General features: G+C 49.4%; 1 protein-coding gene across 1 annotated transcript in view; it reads right to left on the bottom strand.

Annotated features, from left to right (window-relative positions):
* Positions 1–1756: 1756 nt before the first annotated feature.
* Positions 1757–22243, bottom strand: part of LOC135056883 (EF-hand calcium-binding domain-containing protein 6-like) — a 197959-nt gene continuing 177472 nt past the window's right edge. The window contains exons 17-18 of the mRNA XM_063962626.1: positions 5608–5764; positions 1757–3456 (exon numbers count right to left, since the gene is read on the bottom strand). Coding sequence (XP_063818696.1) covers positions 3235–3456; positions 5608–5764 — 379 coding nt within the window. The 3' untranslated portion in view covers positions 1757–3234. The remainder of the gene's footprint in view (positions 3457–5607; positions 5765–22243) is intronic.

A 22243-nucleotide genomic window follows, 5' to 3' on the forward strand; every position in this document is an offset into this window, starting at 1 on the left:
GTGTAGCGTAAAATAATGCTGACAGATGGTTTGTGGTACCCAGGTGGCCGACATGATGCTTGACTCAGTGGATCTCCGATAGCTGACCATACTTGTGACGCCAAATTGCTTACAGACCCGGTAATCTGGTGATTTGGTTAAACCGGCTGACTCAGCAACATGGCTGAAAAAATAACTGATCTGTATGATCAAAGTCGCAATTGACCTCATGATGACCACCTGGTGGTGAAATATGAGGTAAAGAGGGACTTTATGATTGCGTTGGGGTCTTGAGTGTCATCTGTGTAAAACAGCTCAATGACAAGGGCTGGAGGTGGGGCCAAAAGAGTGTTGAATGCTACATTAATGGACCCCAGACATTAGGCAAGATACTAGTTTAGGTTCCCCTTCATAATACTCACTTGTAACCCCCACAACAAACCAGAAAATCAAGTTGGAGTAATGTGGATATGTCAGTGCTCACTGGCCCTAGAAGGAACAAATAAATTAAAATAATCATAACTTACCCCTACTATGGTCATGCACCGTCTCTCCACACGATTCCAGCCATCCACCCGTCAGCCTGCTGACCTCCATTCACTGTCTGGCTGCAGGCTGGCGATAGGTAATGAATGCTGCCTGGCCACTCCGAGTGTGTGTAATTCACTGCAGGACCGGAGCATTAGGGTTCAGCTATGGGAAGGCAGTGTTAGGCACTAGGGGAGGGTTAGGCTGTGGGAGGGGAGGTTAGGGTTAGGCTGCAGTAGGTGAGGTTAGGGTTAGGCTGCGGTAGGGGAGGTTAGGGTTAGGCTGCGGTAGGGGAGGTTAGGGTTAGGCTGCGGTAGGGGAGGTTAGGGTTAGGCTGCGGTAGGGGAGGTTAGGGTTAGGCTACGGTAGGGGAGGTTAGGGTTAGGCTGCGGTAGGGGAGGTTAGGGTTAGGCACTGGGGAGAGGGTTAGGATTAGTCATAATTACAGCCGGAGGCACCGCAGGATCCACCAGAAGATATCAGAACGCAACACCTGGACTCAGAAGACAGGCAGGAGCCGCAGCACCCACGTACCAGGTAAGTCACCTCTAGATCACAAGTGACATTTTGTTTCTGATCATGTTGACAATTCGTATATTACCAGTTACAGGGAATTTTAAAATAATTATTTAAATTTTCCGATAACTTAACCAACAAAGTTTAAGATACTGTACGTGTAAAATTCGTCCGTCCCCCCCAAAAATTGAACAGTTTAAGACACAACTCCATTTTTTCCCCTTGGCCTGTTGCTTCTTTGCAACGTGTAATTGGAACAAATGAGTGCCTCTGGCTGGTGGTGGTGGTCTAATAGGCTGTGACTGCGCAATAAATGTTATCGTCACAGATGATCTCACCGAATACAAACCCCACAACAATACTGCAGCCAGAAACGTGATATCCCATACTCAGGCCAAATGTATAAAACAAGCGGCTAATCTTGGAAGCAGCCACATTGAGGAGGCCGGGAGTTTATATTACAGCGCAGGGCGGCTATACATACTGCAATCTACATGAGAAAGACGGAGAAATAGAATTCACTTAGAACAGTGTGCGATACCAAAGCCTGATAACCGTGCAGGAATTGGGGCCGCCTGCTACTCACAGGGTAACTGGAGAACGTATATGTTTAATGAGTCCTGGAACATTTATTCCCTAACAAAGTGACGCCGACAAGTTTTATTACAGCTGTTGATAACATGTTTTTCCCAGCTTCTAGATTCACAATAAGAAAACCATAACGCAGGCACAATTATAGGGCAAACACTGCATTTATTACAGATTTTATTTCAGACTAATCATGCAGTGAACAATAAGATACAGGGGGCCTAATTCAGAGTTGATCGCAGCAGTGATTTGTTAGCAGTTGGGCAAAACCATGGGGGTCATTCCGACCCGATCGCATTCTGCACTTTTTTGCAGCCGTGTGATCGGGTCGGAACTGCGCATGCGCTGCGGCCGCAATGTGCAGGCGTGTCGTTGCCCAGTGACGGCCGTCGCCGGGCAGCGACGCTTCCTATGAAGAAAGTGGTCGCAGCGGCGACCACAAGAAGATTGACAGCAGGAAGGAGGATCTGGGCGTCAACTGACCGTTTTCGGGGAGTGGTGAGTCTAACGCAGGGGTGTCGAGGCGTTTGCAGGGCGGATGTCTGACGTCAGTTCCGGGACCTGACACCCTGAAGCGATCGCAACAGGTAAGTCTGACTCCTATTCTGCACAAAAAGTTTTTGCATAGCACAGCTGCACAAGCGATCGCAGCCTTGCTATGCAAAAATCCACTCCCCCATAGGCGGCGTCTACCTGATCGCACGGGCAGCAAAAAGTTGCTGCGTGCGATCAGGTCAGAATGAAGGCCCATGTGCACTGCAGGGGGGTCAGATATAACATGTGCAGAGAGAGTTAGATTTGGGTGGGGTGTGTTCAAACTGAAATCTAAATTGCAGTATAAAAATAAAGCAGACAGTAACTATTTACCCTGCACAGTAACAAAATAACCCACCCAAATCTAACTCTATCTGCACATATTACATCTGCCCCCCCCCCCCTCCCCCCCTGCAGTGCACAGAGGGGGTCATTCCAAGTTGATCGCACGTAGCAACTTTTTGCTGCTTGTGTGATCAACTATACACCGCCTATGGGGGAGTGTATTTTAGCACAGCAGGGGTGCGATCGCTTGTGCAGTCCTGCTATGCTAAAAAAGTTTTCTGCAAAACAAGACCAGGGTCAGACTTACTTACCCTCTGCGACGGATCCAGCGACGAAGGTCCCGGATTTGACGTCAGACATCCGCCCTCCAAACGCCTGGACACACCTGCGTTCGCCTCACCACACCCGTGAAACGGTGAGTTGACGCCCCGAAACACCTCCCGCCTGTTAGTCTTCTTGCGATCACCGTTGCGATCACTTTTTCCACTGGCGACGCCGCTGCCCGGCGACTGAAGTCGCTGGTCAACGATGCACGTGCGCAATGCGTCCGCCGCGCATGCGCATTTCCAACCTGTTTGCACTGCAGCAATGTAGCGCTGCGTGCGAACGGGTCGGAATGACCCCCGTGGTTTTGCCCAACTGCTAACAAATTTGCTGCTGCGATCAGGTCTGAATTACCCCCATTATTCGTAAACAATTGTCATTATGTCCCATCAATATTTCATCCACGTAGGCTTTACAGCCAGCTATTTATCCCGGAAGAGTGCATTTATACGACCAATAGCTTTACTGCTCCGTGTTTCCTCACTTCTTCTTACTGTGGCGTGAAACCAGTTGGGAGTAGTCGATCTTCCCAGTCAGGTCCTTATTGTAGTGCGGCATTTTATGATAAATGTCATCTTCCTCCAGCACGATGTTGCATAGTTTCAGCACGGCTCTGAACTCCGGAAGTTGGAGGAACCCGGATCCATTCGTGTCGAGTTTCTGGCAGGCCTCATACAGGTTCCTCAGCTCTGTACTGGATAACTGGAGAGTACAAGAAGAAGGCATCTGTTACTCCATATACACGGCACCTCTCCAGCGTCACAGTATAATAGGGATCCGTGCATAATTATAGTCTATATTATATATAATATAGCAAACATATAATACATACAGATTACTAGACAGACAGACAGAATAAGGAGCAGGGCAGAATTGTTTAATATCATAATGCATCAGATCTTTTCAGCAGGGGGCAGTTTAAAATTATGGATGGTAGAAATACACTGGTGAAAAACACAGAAGATAAATCAATGTATTTAATAAGAGCTGCTGGAAGTATGCACTTTACAGGCCAGTAAGTGCAATGAATATGAAGGTGGAAAAACAACTGAATGGATTTTCTGTCATGTAGAGATCTCATATCCCTACCTCTGGAATTTTCTACATCTCCCTATCAGACTCTCTACCTCTCTACAAAACTTCAAATGTGCTCTCAAGACCCACTCCTTTATCAAACCCAGCCATCTCTCATCCTAATCCTCTGTTGCACGCTCACTGTCTTCCTCATCTCTGTCACCCCTGTCTGTCTGCCCCTCTTCTTTAGAATGTAAGTTATCACGAGCAGGGCCCTTTCCCCTCATGTGCTTTTCCCTCTCTTAGGGGGAGATGTACTAAGCAGTGATAAAAGTGGAGAAATGAGCCAGTGGAGAGGTTGCCCATGGCACCACTGCTTAGTACATCTCCCCCTTAGACTATTGTGGGTAGTACGTTTTCTGGGAGTGTCAGGAAAATGCAGGCGTTCCCAAGTGTTTTCAGGGTGGGTGTGTGACGTCGGCTCCGTCCCCGACCAGCCTGTTTCTTTCACACTGTAGGAGTAAGTCCTGGGCTACGCACAGACTGGAAAAAACATTTGATGGTGAGTGAGTTGCGACCGGCGTTTGCATACGTTTTCGCATGGCATACTCAGACTTGTGATTTATTACAGAGTGTGAAGGGTGCTTTGGTGACATATCAATGTGAAGTGATACTTCAGCGTGCAGTGGGAGGAGTGGCTATGATGACCTGAATTAGGTCATCACCTACTTCTCAAGCAAGGGAACCACTTTCCAAGCTAAAAAAGTAGGATAGAGAAGGGTGGGCTTCCCAAAGATTGTGGGGGTCATTACGAGTTGATCGCAAGTAGCAACTTTTTGCTGCCCGTGCGATCAACTAGATGTTGCCTATGGGGAAGTGTATATCTGCATAGCAGGGCTGTGATCGCTTGTGCAGCCCTGCTATGCAAAAAAAGTTTTGTGTAGAACAAGACCAGGGTAAGACTTACTTACCCTGTGCTATCAATCCAGCGTTGCAGGTCCCGGAATTGACGTCAGACATCCGCCCTCCAAACTCCTTGACACGCCTGCGTTCCGAACTTCACGCTTAGAAAATAGTGAGTTGACGCCCCGGAACGCCTTCCTCCTGTCAATCTTCTTGCGGTCGCCGCTGCGACCGCTTTCTTCGCTAGCGTCGTTGCTGCCCAGCAACGGCGCGCCTACGCAGTGCAGTTCCGACCCGATCGCAGGGCTGCGACGAAACGTAGTGTGCAATCGGGTGGGAATGACCCCCTGTGTCTCCCAGGATTGATGAATTATGCTATATAAGGCATGAGAATGTTAGTGTGGGGCATGGCCCATTAATTTGTTAAGAGGTTTCCCTTTATATATCCCAGGTTAGGGTGTAAATATGGCAGGCTCATAGTGATCCCCTACCTCCCTATTTGGATGTTGTTCCTGCGTCTCGTGGTGGCGGTAAGAACGGCTGGCAGCTGGCTAGATAAGTTATCAGTTATTCCTTAGTGGGTTGCGCCCTCCACAGCCAATGATAAGTGATGACTGTCCCGTCAGGGCATTTGTCACCGCCCACGTGAGTGCGGCACACCAGTGAATGAGTTTGGAATGCATGACTGTTTTTGGGTTATATTGTCCATTCTTGTTGTCCGCCACCATAATTTCTTTTACAAGAAACGTAATTAAATAAAATTTGACCAAATGTTCAGCCAGCGGGTTTCTTGTCAGTTTGGGCTTTAATAAATCAGCAGATCCTCCGGAAAACTCAAAACCGAAGCTTATTGAATATACCCAGTAGTGTGTAGCCTAATTGGGCTGATTCCAAATTTTCTGCTGGTGCAGTAAATACCATTGCTGCGGTACCTACCTTCTGCCGTAGTTTGGAAGTTACGGTGTTCAGACCCCGATCCACAGACTCTCTTGGAGAAGCCATTTTGCCCTCGGAACTCAGTTCCTTCCCTCCTTTTTCCTTAATGGCCGATGTTCCATTCTGATACGGCTGGAGAAACTTTGTATAGGAGACCCTGCAATTATAAGAATGTTACCGGGATTTCCAGAGTTAAATAGACATTTTGTACACCCTGAGGAGCTTGTGGGCGGAACCCATATTAATGGGAATAAAGGCGGGGACACCACAACGTTTTTAGGTCGGGGGGCCCAATATATAATTTCATTTTGGCCTCCTTAAATTGCTGAATGCGGCCCACTCAGGACAGAGGAGGGACCAGCCCACAGTAACAATACGCAGACTGCATGGGCTGGATTTGGGTGCAGGGGGAAGGAGGGCCCTGCAGGCAGGTGGGGAAGGGCTGTAGGGAGCTGCCCCCTTGCCCCTCCCATTGCGACACCTATGAGTACAGGCAACCAATTCACTAGAAGCCAGTGACATCATAGTCAATTATGAATAATTGTTAATTAATATGCTGCATTGCCAGATATTTCATCATAGCTATATGGCCTAATATTTATTTATTTCATTGGCCATCTGAAGCCATGACCCACATTAGACAAAACACCCCTGCATGTTTTGGGGCACACCCATTCTTTTGTTGTATATGTTGGACCCCAAGCCTGTTGGAAGATGAGGAAGATGATGCCACCACCTACAGGCTGATAGCTGCCACCTGTAGTCATCCCTGACCACATTACCCAACATGCATGATGACGCTTTGATGAGATCAATATACGGCACAGAGGGGGGTTCCAGGACACGTACGCTGTGATAATGAGCCGCATGTCGGTAACGCGCTGTGATGTCACAGAGAGTGCGCCCAGCTGCATGTAAGAGACTGTTTCAGTTCAACATACGCACAATAATAATAATAAATAATTAATAAATTCATAATATTAAACATAGATGTTGGTTACAAAATGTATTATTCCACTGCATAGTGCAGTAAAGTACAGACGCAGCATATAGGAGACAACCCAGAACATACATTCCATGGTGCATCTACTGTTCCATACTATACATTCCATGGTGCGTCTGCCGTTCCATACCATACATTCTATGGTGCGTCTACCGTTCCATACCATACATTCTATGGTGCGTCTACCGTTCCATACTATACATTCCATGGTGCGTCTGCCGTTCCGTACTATACATTCTATGATGCGTCTACCGTTCCGTACTATACATTCTATGGTGCGTCTACCGTTCCATACTATACATTCCATGGTGCGTCTGCCGTTCCGTACTATACATTCTATGATGCGTCTACCGTTCCGTACTATACATTCTATGGTGCGTCTACCGTTCCATACTATACATTCCATGGTGCATCTACCGTTCCATACCATACATTCTATGGTGTGTCTGCTGTTCCATATTATACATTCCATGGTGCGTCTGCGTTCCATACTATACATTCCATGGTGCGTATGCGTTCCATACTATACATTCTATGGTGCGTCTGCGTTCCATACTATACATTCCATGGTGCGTCTGCTGTTCCATATTATACATTCCATGGTGCGTCTGCGTTCCATACTATACATTCCATGGTGCGTCTGCGTTCCATACTATACATTCCATGGTGCGTCTGCTGTTCCATACTATACATTCTATGGTGCGTCTGCCGTTCCATACTATACATTCTATGGTGCGTCTGCAGCTCCATACTATACATTCCATGGTGCGTCTGCAGATCCATACTATACATTCTATGGTGCGTCTGCAGCTCCATACTATACATTCTATGGTGCATCTGCAGCTCCATACTATACATTCCATGGTGCGTCTGCTGTTCCATACTATACATTCCATGGTGCGTCTGCAGCTCCATACTATACATTCCATGGTGCGTCTGCAGATCCATACTATACATTCTATGGTGCGTCTGCTGTTCCATACTGTACATTCTATGGTGCGTCTGCCGTTCAGGGACGTGCAGTCAGGGGAGGCAGTGCCTCCCCTGTCATAATGATTAAAATAATAAAAAGAAGATATTTATGACACAGCGTCTGGTATAAATATCTTCTATTATTTTAACCATTGTCCCCTGTGCTGCAGCCTTGGGTTGAGGCAGCGGGAGAGGTGCCTCCCGCTGCTACCATTACAGTCCGGGCAGCGGGGGGCGGGCAGGGGGCGGGGCGCAGCAATGGGCTGTGAAAGCCCATTGAAAATGCATGTGGAAGCGGCACCTTTACTGGTGCCGCAATGGCAGGGGCGTGCATTCAGCCCCGATGAATGCACGCCCCCTGTCAGTCTCCCAGATGTGATTGGACCAGCGGATCCAGTGCTGGATCCGCTGTCCAATCACTAGCGATCCCCCTTCCTGGTTGCAGCAGGCGCCGTGGGCTATGTGGGCGCCCGCTGCAGCCAGCGCCGCTGACTGACACTAGAGGTCAGAATTGACCCCTGGTGTCTGAGCGGCGCTACAGTGGGAGAGGAGCTGGCGGATGGAGACGGAGGCAGCGCTGCAGGAGCGTAAGTATGTGTGTGTGTGTGTGTGTGTTTTTTTTATGTGTTTGGGTTTTGGGGCACAGCCACAGGGGGCACCACCACAAGGGGCACACTGACTTGGGGCACAACTACAGGGGGCACAGCGACTGGGGGATAACTACAAGGGGCACAGTGACTGGGGGCATATCTATTGGGGGCAGAGCTACAAGGGGCACAGTGACTGGGGGCACAACTACAGGGGGCACAGTGACTGGGCGCACAACTACAAGGGGCACAGCGACTGGGGGCACAGTGACTGGGGGTACAACTGCAGGGGGCACAGCTACAGGGGGCACAGCGACTGGGGGCACTGCTACTCAGGGCACAACTACAGGGGCACTGCTACAAGGGGCACAGCTACAGGGGGCACAGCTACAGGGGGCACAGCGACTGGGGGCACTGCTACTCGGGGCACTGCTACTTGGGGCACAGCGACTGGGGGCACAATTACAGGGGTCACAACTACTGGGGGCACAGCCACAAGAGGCACAGCTACAGGGGGCAAAGCTACAGGGGTCACAACTACTCGGGGCACAGCGACTGGGGGCACTGCTACTCGGGGCACAGCGACTGGGGGCACAATTACAGGGGTCACAACTACTGGGGGCACAACTACAGGGGGCACAGCGACTTGGGGCACAGCGGCTGGGGGCACAGCGACTGAGGGCACAACTACAGGGGCACTGCTACAAGGGGCACAGCTACAGGGGGAACAGCGACTGGGGGCACAGAGACTGGGGGCACAATTACATGGGTCACAACTACAGGGGGCACAGCTACAGGGGGCACAGCGACTGGGGGCACAATTACAGGGGTCACAACTACTGGGGGCACAGCTACTGGGGGCACAATTACAGGGGTCACAACTACTGGGGGCACAGCCACAAGGGGCATAGCTAGCTACTGGGGGCAAAGCTACAGGGGTCACAACTACTTGGGACACAGCGACAGCGGGCACAACTACTCAGGCACTGCTACTGGGGGCACAGCTAGAGGGGTCACAACTACAGGGGGCCCTTGCTCCATCCTCCCAGCCAGCAGCAGCACTCTCCCCTGTCTGTGCTAACGTCTTCCCGCATCAGCGAGTGCATAATATTCATTCATTTATCTCTCTCTCTCTCTCTCTCTCTCCCCCCTCCTGTGGATTACTTAGTTTGTAAGTTTAATGTTCATTTTTACAGGTACCGGCCCTATTGGAGTCTACTGGACAAGTGGACGTGAATCTCAGCGTTGGATGTAGGTAAGTATGTGTGAGTGTGTAAGTGTGTTTTAATAAATTTTTACTTTCACGGTGTGTGTGTTGTTTTTATTTGGGTATTTTTGTTGTTGTATAACTACAGGTACCAGCGGGCCCGTTATTTCCCCACATGCTGGTACTTGAGGTTCTCCAAGTACCAGCAAGCGGGGGAGGCTTGCTGGGCCTTGTAGTTCCACAACAAAAAAACAATAATCTTTTTTTACAAACTTATGGCTATCAGCCAGGCACCCACCGCCCAGGAGTGCTGGGGACAGCCTCGGGCTTCACCCCTGGCCCTTGGGTGCCTGGAGGGGGGGGACCCCTTGATTTAAGGGATCCCCACTCCTCCAGGGAACCCCGGCCAGGGGTGACTAGTTGGGGGGGGGGGGTAATGCCACGGCCGCAGGGACCTACATAAATGTGTCCCCCGGCTGTGGCATTATGTCCCTGGCTAGTGGAGCCCGGTGCTGGTTTTAAAAATACGGGGGACCCCTACATCTTTTGTCCCCCGTATTTTTGGAACCAGGACCGGACTAAGAGCCCGGTGCTGGTTGTCTAAATACGGGGAACCCCTGTCCAATTTTTTCCCAGTATTTAAACAACCAGGACCGGCTCAAAGAGCCCGAGGCTGGTTATACTTAGGAGGGGGGACCTCACGTATTTTTTTTTTTACATTTTTTAACCCATTCAGACCCTTCTCCATTAAGTTCATGGAAGCCCTGGACAACAAAATTGCACTCATGTCCTCCTCCCACTCCCTACCCAGTCCCAAACACTAATTTTTATTTTTATTTTCGATAAAAATTTACAATATATCACAAGTATGATGAGCAGGCAGGCAGCGGGCATTGGCGGCATCGGACTGAGATGCAAATTAGTAGCGGAGGGCTGGGTCAGTTGATGGTGGGCAAGTTTGTAAGCCATTGGCGGTGGCAGCTGGTATCAGCTCAGAGGCAGTAGCAGGCATTGGCTCGGCGGCAGTAGGGGTCATCGGCAGGATCCGTCGGACATTATGGCTGTAGTGCCTCACCAGCCACTGACCCCACCGCACGCCACTGCTGCCGTTCCATATTATACATTCCATGGTGCGTCTGCGTTCCATACTATACATTCTATGGTGCGTCTGCCGTTCCATACTATACATTTCATGGTGCGTCTGCGTTCCATACTATACATTCTATGGTGCGTCTGCCATTCCATACTATACATTCCATGGTGCGTCTGCGTTCCATACTATACATTCCATGGTGCGTCTGCCGTTCCATACTATACATTCCATGGTGCGTCTGCGTTCCATACTATACATTCCATGGTGCGTCTGCGTTCCATACTATACATTCCATGGTGCATCTGCCGTTCCATACTATACATTCTGTGGTGCGTCTGCGTTCCATACTATACATTCTATGGTGCGTCTGCCGTTCCATACTATACAGTCTATGGTGCGTCTGCCGTTCCATACTATACATTCCATGGTGCGTCTGCGTTCCATACTATACATTCCATGGTGCGTCTGCAGCTCCATACTATACATTCCATGGTGCGTCTGCTGTTCCATACTATACATTCTATGGTGCGTCTGCAGCTCCATACTATACATTCCATGGTGCATCTGCAGCTCCATACTATACATTCCATGGTGCATCTGCAGCTCCATACTATACATTCTATGGTGCTTCTGCTGTTCCATACTATACATTCTATGGTGCGTCTGCAGCTCCATACTATACATTCCATGGTGCATCTGCAGCTCCATACTATACATTCCATGGTGCGTCTGCTGTTCCATACTATACATTCCATGGTGTGTCTGCTGTTCCATACTATACATTCTATGGTGCGTCTGCTGTTCCATACTATACATTCCATGGTGTGTCTGCTGTTCCATACTATACATTCTATGGTGCGTCTGCCGTTCCATACTATACAGTCTATGGTGCGTCTGCCGTTCAGGGACGTGCAGTCAGGGGAGGCAGTGCCTCCCCTGTCATAATGATTAAAATAATAAAAAGAAGATATTTATGACACAGCGTCTGGTATAAATATCTTCTATTATTTTAACCATTGTCCCCTGTGCTGCAGCCTTGGGTTGAGGCAGCGGGAGAGGTGCCTCCCGCTGCTACCATTACAGTCCGGGCAGCGGGGGGCGGGCAGGGGGCGGGGCGCAGCAATGGGCTGTGAAAGCCCATTGAAAATGCATGTGGAAGCGGCACCTTTACTGGTGCCGCAATGACAGGGGCGTGTATTCAGCCCCGATGAATGCACGCCTCCTGTCAGTCCCCCAGACGTGATTGGACCAGCGGATCCAGTGCTGGATCCGCTGTCCAATCACTAGCGATCCCCCTTCCTGGCTGCAGCAGGCGCCGTGGGCTATGTGGGCGCCCGCTGCAGCCAGCGCCGCTGACTGACACTAGAGGTCAGAATTGACCCCTGGTGTCCGAGCGGCGCTACAGTGGGAGAGGAGCCGGCGGACGGAGACGGAGGCAGCGCTGCAGGAGCGGTAAGTATGTGTGTGTGTGTGTGGGTTTTTTTTTTTTAATGTATTTGGGCTTTGGGGCATAGCCACAGCGGGGCACCGCCACAAGGGGCACAGTGACTTGGAGCACAACTACAGGGGGCACAGCGACTGGGGGATAACTACAAGGGGCACAGTGACTGGGGGCATAGCTATTGGGGGCAGAACTACAAGGGGCACAGTGACTGGGGGCACAACTACAAGGGGCACAGCGACTGGGGGCACAACTACAAGGGGCACAGTGACTGGGGGTACAACTGCAGGGGGCACAGCTACAGGGGGCACAGCGACTGGGGGCACAGCGACTGGGGGCACTGCTACTCGGGGCACAACTACAGGGGCACTGCTACAAGAGGCACAGCGACGGGGCACAGCGACTGGGGGCACTGCTACTCGGGGCACAGCGACTGGGGGCACAATTACAGGGGTCACAACTACTGGGGGCACAGCCGCAAGGGGCACAGCTACAGGGGGCACAGCGACTGGGGGCACAACTACAGGGGCACTGCTACAAGGGGCACAGCTACAGGGGGAACAGCGACGGGGCACAGCGACTGGGAGCACTGCTACTCGGGGCACAGCGACTGGGGGCACAATTACAGGGGTCACAACTACTGGGGGCACAGCCACAAGGGGCACAGCTACTGGGGGCACAGCAACTGGGGGCACAATTACAGGGGTCACAACTACTGGGGGCACAGCCACAAGGGGCATAGCTACTGGGGGCAAAGCTACAGGGGTCACAACTACTTGGGACACAGCGACAGCGGGCACAACTACTCAGGCACTGCTACTGGGGGCACAGCTAGAGGGGTCACAACTACAGGGGGCCCTTGCTCCATCCTCCCAGCCAGCAGCAGCACTCTTCCCTGTCTGTGCAAACGTCTTCCCGCATCAGCGAGTGCATAATATTCATTCATTTATCTCTCTCTCTCTCTCTCTCTCTCTCTCTCCCCCCTCCTGTGGATTACTTAGTTTGTAAGTTTAATGTTCATTTTTACAGGTACCGGCCCTATTGGATTCTACTGGACAAGTGGACGTGAATCTCAGCGTTGGATGTAGGTAACTAATCTCTCTCATTTTTACAGATACCCCTATTGGATTCTACTGGAAAGTGGACGTGAATCTCAGCGTTGGATGTAGGTAAGTATGTGTGGGTGTGTAAGTGTGTTTTAATAAATTTTTACTTTCACGGTGTGTGTGTTGTGTTTTTATTTGGGTATTTTTTTGTTGTAGAACTACAGGTACCAGCGGGCCCGTTATTTCCCCACATGCTGGTACTTGAGGTTCTCCAAGTACCAGCAAACGGGGGAGGCTTGCTGGGCCTTGTAGTTCCACAACAACAACAAAATATTCTTTTTTTACACACTTATGGCTATCAGCCCGGCACCCACCGCCCAGGGGTGCTGGGGACAGCCTCGGGCTTCACCCCTGGCCCTTGGGTGCCTGGAGGGGGGAGACCCCTTGATTTAAGGGATCCCCACTCCTCCAGGAAACCCCGGCCAGGGGTGACTAGTTGGGGGGGTAATGCCACGGCCGCAGGGACCTACATAAATGTGTCCCCCGGCTGTGGCATTATGTCCCTGGCTAGTGGAGCCCGGTGCTGGTTTTAAAAATACGGGGGACCACTACATCTTTTGTCCCCCGTATTTTTGGAACCAGGACCGGACTAAGAGCCCGGTGCTGGTTGTCTAAATACGGGGAACCCCTGTCCAATTTTTCCCCAGTATTTAAACAACCAGGACCGGCTCAAAGAGCCCGAGGCTGGTTATACTTAGGAGGGGGGACCTCACGCATTTTTTTTTTTACATTTTTTAACCCATTCAGACCCTTCTCCATTAAGTTCATGGAAGCCCTGGACAACAAAATTGCACTCATGTACTCCTCCCACTCCCTTCCCAGTCCCAAACACAAATTTTTATTTTCGATAAAAATTTACAATATATCACAAGTATGATGAGCAGGCAGGCAGCGGGCATTGGCGGCATCGGACTGAGATGCAATTTAGTAGCGGAGGGCTGGGTCAGTTGATGGTGGGCAAGTTTGTAAGCCATTGGCGGTGGCAGCTGGTATCAGCTCAGAGGCAGTAGCGGGCATTGGCTCGTCGGCGGTAGGGGTCATCGGCAGGATCCGTCGGACATTATGGCTGTAGTGCCTCACCAGCCACTGACCCCACCGCACGCCACTGCTGCCGTTCCATACTATACATTCTATGGTGCGTCTGCCGTTCCATACTATACAGTCCATGGTGCGTCTGCCGTTCCATACTATACATTCCATGGTGCGTCTGCTGTTCCATACTATACATTCCATGGTGCGTCTGCGTTCCATACTATACATTCCATGGTGCATCTGCGTTCCATACTATACATTCCATGGTGCGTCTGCTGTTCCATACTATACATTCCATGGTGCGTCTGCTGTTCCATACTATACATTCCATGGTGCATCTGCCGTTCCATACTATACATTCTGTGGTGCGTCTGCTGTTCCATACTATACATTCCATGGTGCGTCTGCGTTCCATACTATACAGTCCATGGTGCGTCTGCCGTTCCATACTATACATTCCATGGTGCGTCTGCTGTTCCATACTATACATTCCATGGTGCGTCTGCGTTCCATACTATACATTCCATGGTGCATCTGCGTTCCATACTATACATTCCATGGTGCGTCTGCTGTTCCATACTATACATTCCATGGTGCGTCTGCTGTTCCATACTATACATTCTATGGTGCGTCTGCAGCTCCATACTATACATTCCATGGTGCATCTGCCGTTCCATACTATACATTCCATGGTGCGTCTGCCGTTCCATACTAAACATTCTATGGTGCGTCTGCCGTTCCAGACTATACATTCTATGGTGCGTCTGCCGTTCCATACTATACATTCCATGGTGCGTCTGCCGTTCCATACTATACATTCCATGGTGCGTCTGCGTTCCATACTATACATTCCATGGTGCGTCTGCGTTCCATACTATACATTCCATGGTGCGTCTGCGTTCCATACTATACATTCCATGGTGCGTCTGCAGCTCCATACTATACATTCTATGGTGCTTCTGCAGCTCCATACTATACATTCCATGGTGCGTCTGCCGTTCCATACTATACATTCCATGGTGCGTCTGCAGCTCCATACTATACATTCCATGGTGCGTCTGCAGCTCCATACTATACATTCCATGGTGCGTCTGCTGTTCCATACTATACATTCTATGGTGCATCTGCAGCTCCATACTATACATTCTATGGTGCGTCTACTAGAGATGAGCGGGTTTGGTTCCTCGGAATCCGAACCCGCCCGAACTTCAGTTTTTTTTACACGGGGCCGAGCGACTCGGATCTTCCCGCCTTGCTCGGTTAACCCGAGCGCGCCCGAACGTCATCATCCCGCTGTCGGATTCTCGCGAGGCTCGGATTCTATCGCGAGACTCGGATTCTATATAAGGAGCCGCGCGTCGCCGCCATTTTCACACGTGCATTGAGATTGATAGGGAGAGGACGTGGCTGGCGTCCTCTCCGTTTAGAGTGACTAGTACTAGAGTTAGACACAAATTTTGGGGAGCATATAGGAGGAGTACTACTTGCTGCTGATAGTGTGACCAGTGACCAGTGCCACCAGTTTAATTAATCCGTTCTCTGCCTGAAAAAAAACGATACACAGTGTGACACAGTCACACATACCATATATGTGCTCAGCCCAGTGTGCTGCATCATATACTGTATATCAATATCTGACTGCTGAGTGCTCAGTGCTCACACAGCTTAATTGTGGGGGAGACTGGGGAGCAGTTATAGCAGGAGTACATATTTTAAGTACAGTGCACACTTTTGCTGCCAGAGTGCCACTGCCAGTGTGACTGACCAGTGACCACTGACCACCAGTATTGTGATTGTCTGCTGACCACCAGTATATTGTGATTGTCTGCCTGAAAAAGTTAAACACTCGTCGTGTGGTGTTTTTATAAACGCATTCTGCAGACAGTGTCCAGCAGGTCCGTCATTACTAATATATACCTGTCCGGCTGCAGTACTAGTGTGATATATATATATATTTTAATTTTATCTCATTATCATCCAGTCTATATTAGCAGCAGACACAGTACGGTAGTCCACGACTGTAGCTACCTCTGTGTCGGCAGTCGCTCGTCCATCCATAATTGTATACCACCTACCCGTGGTTTTTTTTTTCTATCTTCTTGATACTAGTAGCTTACTTTAGGAGTCTGCAGTGCTGACAGACAGTGTCCAGCAGGTCCGTCATTACATAATATATACCTGTCCGGCTGCAGTACTAGTGTGATATATATATATATATTTTAATTTTATCTCATTATCATCCAGTCTATATTAGCAGCAGACACAGTACGGTAGTCCACGGCTGTAGCTACCTCTGTGTCGGCAGTCGCTCGTCCATCCATAATTGTATACCACCTACCCGTGGTTTATTTTTTTTTTCTATCTTCTTGATACTAGTAGCTTACTTTAGGAGTCTGCAGTGCTGACAGACAGTGTCCAGCATGTCCGTCATTACATAATATATATACCTGTCCGGCTGCAGTACTAGTGTGATATATATATATATTTAAATTTTATCTCATTATCATCCAGTCTATATTAGCAGTAGACACAGTACGGTAGTCCACGGCTGTAGCTACCTCTGTGTCGGCAGTCGCTCGTCCATCCATAATTGTATACCACCTACCCGTGGTTTTTTTTTTTTCTATCTTCTTGATACTAGTAGCTTACTTTAGGAGTCTGCAGTGCTGACAGACAGTGTCCAGCAGGTCCGTCATTACATAATATATACCTGTCCGGCTGCAGTACTAGTGTGATATATATATATATTTTAATTTTATCTCATTATCATCCAGTCTATATTAGCAGCAGACACAGTACGGTAGTCCACGGCTGTAGCTACCTCTGTGTCGGCAGTCGCTCGTCCATCCATAATTGTATACCACCTACCCGTGTTTTTTTTTTTTTTCTATCTTCTTGATACTAGTAGCTTACTTTAGGAGTCTGCAGTGCTGACAGACAGTGTCCAGCAGGTCCGTCATTACATAATATATACCTGTCCGGCTGCAGTACTAGTGTGATATATATATATATTTTAATTTTATCTCATTATCATCCAGTCTATATTAGCAGCAGACACAGTACGGTAGTCCACGGCTGTAGCTACCTCTGTGTCGGCAGTCGCTCGTCCATCCATAATTGTATACCACCTACCCGTGGTTTTTTTTTTTTTCTATCTTCTTGATACTAGTAGCTTACTTTAGGAGTCTGCAGTGCTGACAGACAGTGTCCAGCAGGTCCGTCATTACATAATATATACCTGTCCGGCTGCAGTACTAATGTGATATATATATATATTTTAATTTTATCTCATTATCATCCAGTCTATATTAGCAGCAGACACAGTACGGTAGTCCACGGCTGTAGCTACCTCTGTGTCGGCAGTCGCTCGTCCATCCATAATTGTATACCACCTACCCGTGGTTTATTTATTTTTTCTATCTTCTTGATACTAGTAGCTTACTTTAGGAGTCTGCAGTGCTGACAGACAGTGTCCAGCAGGTCCGTCGTTACATAATATATACCTGTCCGGCTGCAGTACTAGTGTGATATATATATATATATTTTAATTTTATCTCATTATCATCCAGTCTATATTAGCAGCAGACACAGTACGGTAGTCCACGGCTGTAGCTACCTCTGTGTCGGCAGTCGCTCGTCCATCCATAAGTATACTAGTATCCATCCATCTCCATTGTTTACCTGAGGTGCCTTTTAGTTATGCCTATTAAAATATGGAGAACAAAAATGTTGAGGTTCCAAAATTAGGGAAAGATCAAGATCGACTTCCACCTCGTGCTGAAGCTGCTGCCACTAGTCATGGCCGAGACGATGAAATGCCAGCAACGTCGTCTGCCAAGGCCGATGCCCAATGTCATAGTACAGAGCATGTAAAATCCAAAACACCAAATATCAGTAAAAAAAGGACTCAAAAATCTAAAATAAAATTGTCGGAGGAGAAGCGTAAACTTGCCAATATGCCATTTACCACACGGAGTGGCAAGGAACGGCTGAGGCCCTGGCCTATGTTCATGGCTAGTGGTTCAGCTTCACATGAGGATGGAAGCACTCAGCCTCTCGCTAGAAAAATGAAAAGACTCAAGCTGGCAAAAGCACTGCAAAGAACTGTGCGTTCTTCGAAATCCCAAATCCACAAGGAGAGTCCAATTGTGTCGGTTGCGATGCCTGACCTTCCCAACACTGGACGTGAAGAGCATGCGCCTTCCACCATTTGCACGCCCCCTGCAAGTGCTGGAAGGAGCACCCGCAGTCCAGTTCCTGATAGTCAAATTGAAGATGTCAGTGTTGAAGTACACCAGGATGAGGAGGATATGGGTGTTGCTGGCGCTGGGGAGGAAATTGACAAGGAGGATTCTGATGGTGAGGTGGTTTGTTTAAGTCAGGCACCCGGGGAGACACCTGTTGTCCGTGGGAGGAATATGGCCGTTGACATGCCTGGTGAAAATACCAAAAAAATCAGCTCTTCGGTGTGGAAGTATTTCAACAGAAATGCGGACAACATTTGTCAAGCCGTGTGTTGCCTTTGTCAAGCTGTAATAAGTAGGGGTAAGGACGTTAACCACCTCGGAACATCCTCCCTTATACGTCACCTGCAGCGCATTCATCATAAGTCAGTGACTAGTTCAAAAACTTTGGGCGACAGCGGAAGCAGTCCACTGACCAGTAAATCCCTTCCTCTTGTAACCAAGCTCACGCAAACCACCCCACCAACTCCCTCAGTGTCAATTTCCTCCTTCCCCAGGAATGCCAATAGTCCTGCAGGCCATGTCACTGGCAATTCTGACGAGTCCTCTCCTGCCTGGGATTCCTCCGATGCATCCTTGCGTGTAACGCCTACTGCTGCTGGCGCTGCTGTTGTTGCTGCTGGGAGTCGATGGTCATCCCAGAGGGGAAGTCGTAAGCCCACTTTTACTACTTCCACCAAGCAATTGACTGTCCAACAGTCCTTTGCGAGGAAGATGAAATATCACAGCAGTCATCCTGTTGCAAAGCGGATAACTGAGGCCTTGACAACTATGTTGGTGTTAGACGTGCGTCCGGTATCCGCCGTTAGTTCACAGGGAACTAGACAATTTCTTGAGGTAGTGTGCCCCCGTTACCAAATACCATCTAGGTTCCACTTCTCTAGGCAGGCGATACCGAGAATGTACACGGACGTCAGAAAAAGACTCACCAGTGTCCTAGAAAATGCAGTTGTACCCAATGTCCACTTAACCACGGACATGTGGACAAGTGGAGCAGGGCAGGGTCAGGACTATATGACTGTGACAGCCCACTGGGTAGATGTATGGACTCCCGCCGCAAGAACAGCAGCGGCGGCACCAGTAGCAGCATCTCGCAAACGCCAACTCTTTCCTAGGCAGGCTACGCTTTGTATCACCGGTTTCCAGAATACGCACACAGCTGAAAACCTCTTACGGCAACTGAGGAAGATCATCGCGGAATGGCTTACCCCAATTGGACTCTCCTGTGGATTTGTGGCATCGGACAACGCCAGCAATATTGTGTGTGCATTAAATATGGGCAAATTCCAGCACGTCCCATGTTTTGCACATACCTTGAATTTGGTGGTGCAGAATTTTTTTAAAAACGACAGGGGCGTGCAAGAGATGCTGTCGGTGGCCAGAAGAATTGCGGGACACTTTCGGCGTACAGGCACCACGTACAGAAGACTGGAGCAACACCAAAAACGCCTGAACCTGCCCTGCCATCATCTGAAGCAAGAAGTGGTAACGAGGTGGAATTCAACCCTATATATGCTTCAGAGGTTGGAGGAGCAGCAAAAGGCCATTCAAGCCTATACAATTCAGCACGATATAGGAGGTGGAATGCACCTGTCTCAAGCGCAGTGGAGAATGATTTCAACGTTGTGCAAGGTTCTGCTGCCCTTTGAACTTGCCACACGTGAAGTCAGTTCAGACACTGCCAGCCTGAGTCAGGTCATTCCCTTCATCAGGCTTTTGCAGAAGAAGCTGGAGACATTGAAGGAGGAGCTAACACGGAGCGATTCCGCTAGGCATGTGGGACTTGTGGATGGAGCCCTTAATTCGCTTAACAAGGATTCACGGGTGGTCAATCTGTTGAAATCAGAGCACTACATTTTGGCCACCGTGCTCGATCCTAGATTTAAAACCTACCTTGGATCTCTCTTTCCGGCAGACACAAGTCTCCTGGGGTTCAAAGAACTGCTGGTGACAATATTGTCAAGTCAAGCGGAACGCGACCTGTCAACATCTCCTCCTTCACATTCTCCAGCAACTGGGGGTGCGAGGAAAAGGCTCAGAATTCCGAGCCCACCCGCTGGCGGTGATGCAGGGCAGTCTGGAGCGACTGCTGATGCTGACATCTGGTCCGGACTGAAGGACCTGACAACGATTACGGACATGTCGTCTACTGTCACTGCATATGATTCTCTCCCCATTGAAAGAATGGTGGAGGATTATATGAGTGACCGCATCCAAGTAGGCACGTCAGACAGTCCGTACTTATACTGGCAGGAAAAAGAGGCAATTTGGAGGCCCTTGCACAAACTGGCTTTATTCTACCTAAGTTGCCCTCCCACAAGTGTGTACTCCGAAAGAGTGTTTAGTGCCGCCGCTCACCTTGTCAGCAATCGGCGTACGAGGTTACTTCCAGAAAATGTGGAGAAGATGATGTTCATTAAAATGAATTATAATCAATTCCTCCGTGGAGACATTGACCAGCAGCAATTGCCTCCACAAAGTACACAGGGAGCTGAGATGGTGGATTCCAGTGGGGATGAATTGATAATCTGTGAGGAGGGGGATGTACACGGTGATATATCGGAGGATGATGATGAGGTGGACATCTTGCCTCTGTAGAGCCAGTTTGTGCAAGGAGAGATTAATTGCTTCTTTTTTGGTGGGGGTCCAAACCAACCCGTCATTTCAGTCACAGTCGTGTGGCAGACCCTGTCACTGAAATGATTGGTTGGTTAAAGTTTGCATGTCCTGTTTATACAACATAAGGGTGGGTGGGAGGGCCCAAGGACAATTCCATCTTGCACCTCTTTTTTCTTTAATTTTTCTTTGCGTCATGTGCTGTTTGGGGAGTATTTTTTTGAAGGGCCATCCTGCGTGACACTGCAGTGCCACTCCTAGATGGGCCAGGTGTTTGTGTCGGCCACTAGGGTCGCTTATCTTACTCACACAGCTACCTCATTGCGCCTCTTTTTTTCTTTGCGTCATGTGCTGTTTGGGGAGTGTTTTTTGGAAGGGCCATCCTGCGTGACACTGCAGTGCCACTCCTAGATGGGCCAGGTGTTTGTGTCGGCCACTAGGGTCGCTTAGCTTACTCACACAGCTACCTCATTGCGCCTCTTTTTTTCTTTGCGTCATGTGCTGTTTGGGGAGTGTTTTTTGGAAGGGCCATCCTGCGAGACACTGCAGTGCCACTCCTAGATGGGCCAGGTGTTTGTGTCGGCCACTAGGGTCGCTTAGCTTACTCACACAGCTACCTCATTGCGCCTCTTTTTTTCTTTGCGTCATGTGCTGTTTGGGGAGTGTTTTTTTGAAGGGCCATCCTGCGTGACACTGCAGTGCCACTCCTAGATGGGCCAGGTGTTTGTGTCGGCCACTAGGGTCGCTTATCTTACTCACACAGCTACCTCATTGCGCCTCTTTTTTTCTTTGCGTCATGTGCTGTTTGGGGAGTGTTTTTTGGAAGGGCCATCCTGCGTGACACTGCAGTGCCACTCCTAGATGGGCCAGGTGTTTGTGTCGGCCACTAGGGTCGCTTATCTTACTCACACAGCTACCTCATTGCGCCTCTTTTTTTCTTTGCGTCATGTGCTGTTTGGGGAGTGTTTTTTGGAAGGGCCATCCTGCGTGACACTGCAGTGCCACTCCTAGATGGGCCAGGTGTTTGTGTCGGCCACTAGGGTCGCTTATCTTACTCACACAGCTACCTCATTGCGCCTCTTTTTTTCTTTGCGTCATGTGCTGTTTGGGGAGTGTTTTTTGGAAGGGCCATCCTGCGTGACACTGCAGTGCCACTCCTAGATGGGCCAGGTGTTTGTGTCGGCCACTAGGGTCGCTTATCTTACTCACACAGGTACCTCATTGCGCCTCTTTTTTTCTTTGCGTCATGTGCTGTTTGGGGAGTGTTTTTTGGAAGGGCCATCCTGCGTGACACTGCAGTGCCACTCCTAGATGGGCCAGGTGTTTGTGTCGGCC

This window comes from Pseudophryne corroboree, chromosome 3 (genome assembly GCF_028390025.1).
Source record: "Pseudophryne corroboree isolate aPseCor3 chromosome 3, aPseCor3.hap2, whole genome shotgun sequence".
Classification (NCBI taxonomy): domain Eukaryota; kingdom Metazoa; phylum Chordata; class Amphibia; order Anura; family Myobatrachidae; genus Pseudophryne; species Pseudophryne corroboree.